The 2679-nt window shown below is 40.5% G+C and overlaps 1 protein-coding gene across 1 annotated transcript; it reads right to left on the reverse strand.

Moving 5' to 3' along the window:
• Window positions 1-18: 18 nt before the first annotated feature.
• On the reverse strand, window positions 19-2604 carry LOC109340814 (the record flags this gene model as incomplete). Its single annotated transcript, XM_019578555.1, has 2 exons — window positions 19-1236; window positions 1465-2604. Coding segments are annotated over 2 exons (2358 nt in total), but the record flags the coding sequence as incomplete, so codon positions are not given.
• Between the last annotated feature and the right edge of the window lie 75 nt (window positions 2605-2679).

A 2679-nucleotide genomic window follows, 5' to 3' on the forward strand; every position in this document is an offset into this window, starting at 1 on the left:
GCTATGGCTTCCACCCACCTTGAAACATACTCAACCGCCACCAAAATGTTTCATTGGCTACCACAGTCATCCCTCCTTTCTTTGGCACCACCTGGACTGGACTCACCCAGGCACTGTCTGAAATGGGATAAATCATTCCGGCTTCAAGCATCTTCACCACTTCCTTTCTGACTACTTCTTTCATAGTTGGATTCAATCTTCTCTGAGGTTGAGCTACAGGCTTAAAATCATCCTCCATTAGAATTTTATGCATGCAATATGAAGGACTGATACCTTTCAAATCAGCTAGTGTCCAGCCTATTGCTCCTTGATTCTCTTTGAGGACTTCAATCAGCTTTTTCTCCTCCCGTGGTGATAAAGAACCACTAATGATCACTGGCTTTTCAGCTTCACCTTGTAGAAACACATATTTTAAATGGGAGGGTAACAACTTCAATTCCAGTTTCTGGTTAGCCTCCTTGTTGTCAACTGCTTTTTCAATGCTTTCCAATGTTACTTGCTTCGGAGGAATCTCTTTGAGTGTGTCAAGATCTTGCAAACATCTTTCAATCTCTTGCTCCTCTTCCTCATTGAACCTTGTATGCAAGTTTATCAAAGCTTTCTCTAAAGGATCATATGACTGTGGCTGTTTAGTTACTTCATAACACACCTCATCAATAACGTCAATAGAGAAACACTGTCCTTTGTCTTTCGGATATTGCAAGGCCTCAAAAACATTGAAATTTACTTCGTCATCCTGCACTCTTACTTTTAGTTTACCTGCATCCACATCAATCATAACTCTAGCTGTCTTCATGAATGGTCTACCCAAAATCAACGGGACCTCGACATCTTCTTCCATATCCAAGACCACAAAATCAGCTGGAAACATAAACTTGTCTACTTTCACCAGCACATCTTCTACAACACCATGTGGATATTTCACTGACCTGTCTGCTAACTGTAATGACATTCTGGTAGGTCTAGCTTCCAAATCACCAATTCTTCTCAACATAGACAGTGGCATTAGGTTGATACTAGCTCCTAAGTCCAGAAGTGCTTTTCCAAGTGTTAGATTTCCAATAGTAACAGGCAGTGTGAAGCTTCCAGGATCCTTCGCCTTCAGAGGAATGTATTTTTGAATAATAGCACTGCAGCTAGCATCCAGTTCAATAGTCTCCTCCTCTATGAATCTTCTCTTCTTTGTCAACAATTCTTTCATGAATTTAGCGTAGGTAGGCATCTGCTCCAAGGCTTCTGCAAATGGAATATTGATCTGAAGCCTCTTGAATATATCCATAAATCTTGCAAATTGCCTTTCTTTGTCTCTTTTTGTTGGAACATGTGGATAAGGTAAGTCTCTCACAGGTGGAGCTTTTAATGCACTCTTCTCATGGTTTTTCATCTCACTCTCTTTTTCTTTGTTTTTCTCTTTCTCACTCTTATGTACATCCTCACTTTTATTTTTCAACACCTCTTTCTCACTTTCTTCTTTTTCACTCTCAATCTTTTCCTCAACAACAATCACATTCTTTTCACTCAAATTCTCACCAATACCTTTACCTATCATCTTACCACTCCGTGTGGTAATTGCTTTGCACTGCTCCTTCGGATTAGGTTCGGTATTTGCTGAAAATGCTCCTTTATGAGAGTTTGCAAGCTGCTTTGCTAATTGGCCCACCTGGGTCTCCAAATTCCTGATAGATGCATCAGTATTCTTCTGGTTAGCCATCGACATCTGCATAAATTGATTCAATGTGTCCGCCAATTGTGAATTCTGATTTTGTGGCGGTTGTTGATATTGTTGTTGATTTTGTGGCGGTTGTTGATATTGTTGGTTCTGGAATGGTGGTGGCCTGTTAGAAGAAGGTCCGACATCCTGTTTCCAAGGTTGGCTGAAATTTTGATTAGCTCCTCGAGAGTAGTTGTTCTGATACTGACCTTGCCTTGGCTGATTAGACATGTATTGAACTTCCTCCTCCTTGGGCTCACAATTACTTGTAGGATGATCTGGTGTACACGCGTCACATCTATTCACATGCCTCCTGGATGATGATTCTTGCATTTCCTTCAACTGTTTTGGAATATTTGCCAATTGCTTTGTCATTTCTTCCATTTGCTGTTGAAAAAGCTTGTTTTGTGCTAAGATTGCATCATTCCCTGCAAGTTCTATCATGCTTCTTCGTGTGGGAGCTCTACTGTGTTGATCCTGTTGGTCATTGATGGCCATAGACTCAATTATGTCAATGGCTTCTGTTGGAGTTTTAGCCATCAAAGATCCTCCAGATGTGGCTTCAAGGATCAACTTGTGTTGTTGGAGTAAGCCATTTCTGAAAATATGGATTTGTGTCTTTGCATCGAATCCATGGTTTGGACATTTCCTCAACATTGATTTGTACCTCTCCCAGGCTTCACATAAACTTTCACCTACAAACTGAGAGAAAGTAGAAATAGCAGTTTTAAAATCCAAAAATTTTGATTGAGGAAAATACCTAGCCATGAATTTTTCCTCCAATTGGTTCCAATCCGATAAAATTTGTTGTGGTTGATCAAGGAACCATTCCTTGGCTTTTCCAATGAGGGTCAAAGGAAAGAGTCTCAGAAATACATCTTCCTCCTCATTCTCTGTCACACCAGCAGTACCACAAAGTTCATAGAACTTTGTAAGATGTGCATAGGGATCCTCGCGATCCAGACCAG

Source organism: Lupinus angustifolius, unplaced genomic scaffold (assembly GCF_001865875.1).
Source record: "Lupinus angustifolius cultivar Tanjil unplaced genomic scaffold, LupAngTanjil_v1.0 Scaffold_260_17, whole genome shotgun sequence".
NCBI classification, from domain to species: domain Eukaryota; kingdom Viridiplantae; phylum Streptophyta; class Magnoliopsida; order Fabales; family Fabaceae; genus Lupinus; species Lupinus angustifolius.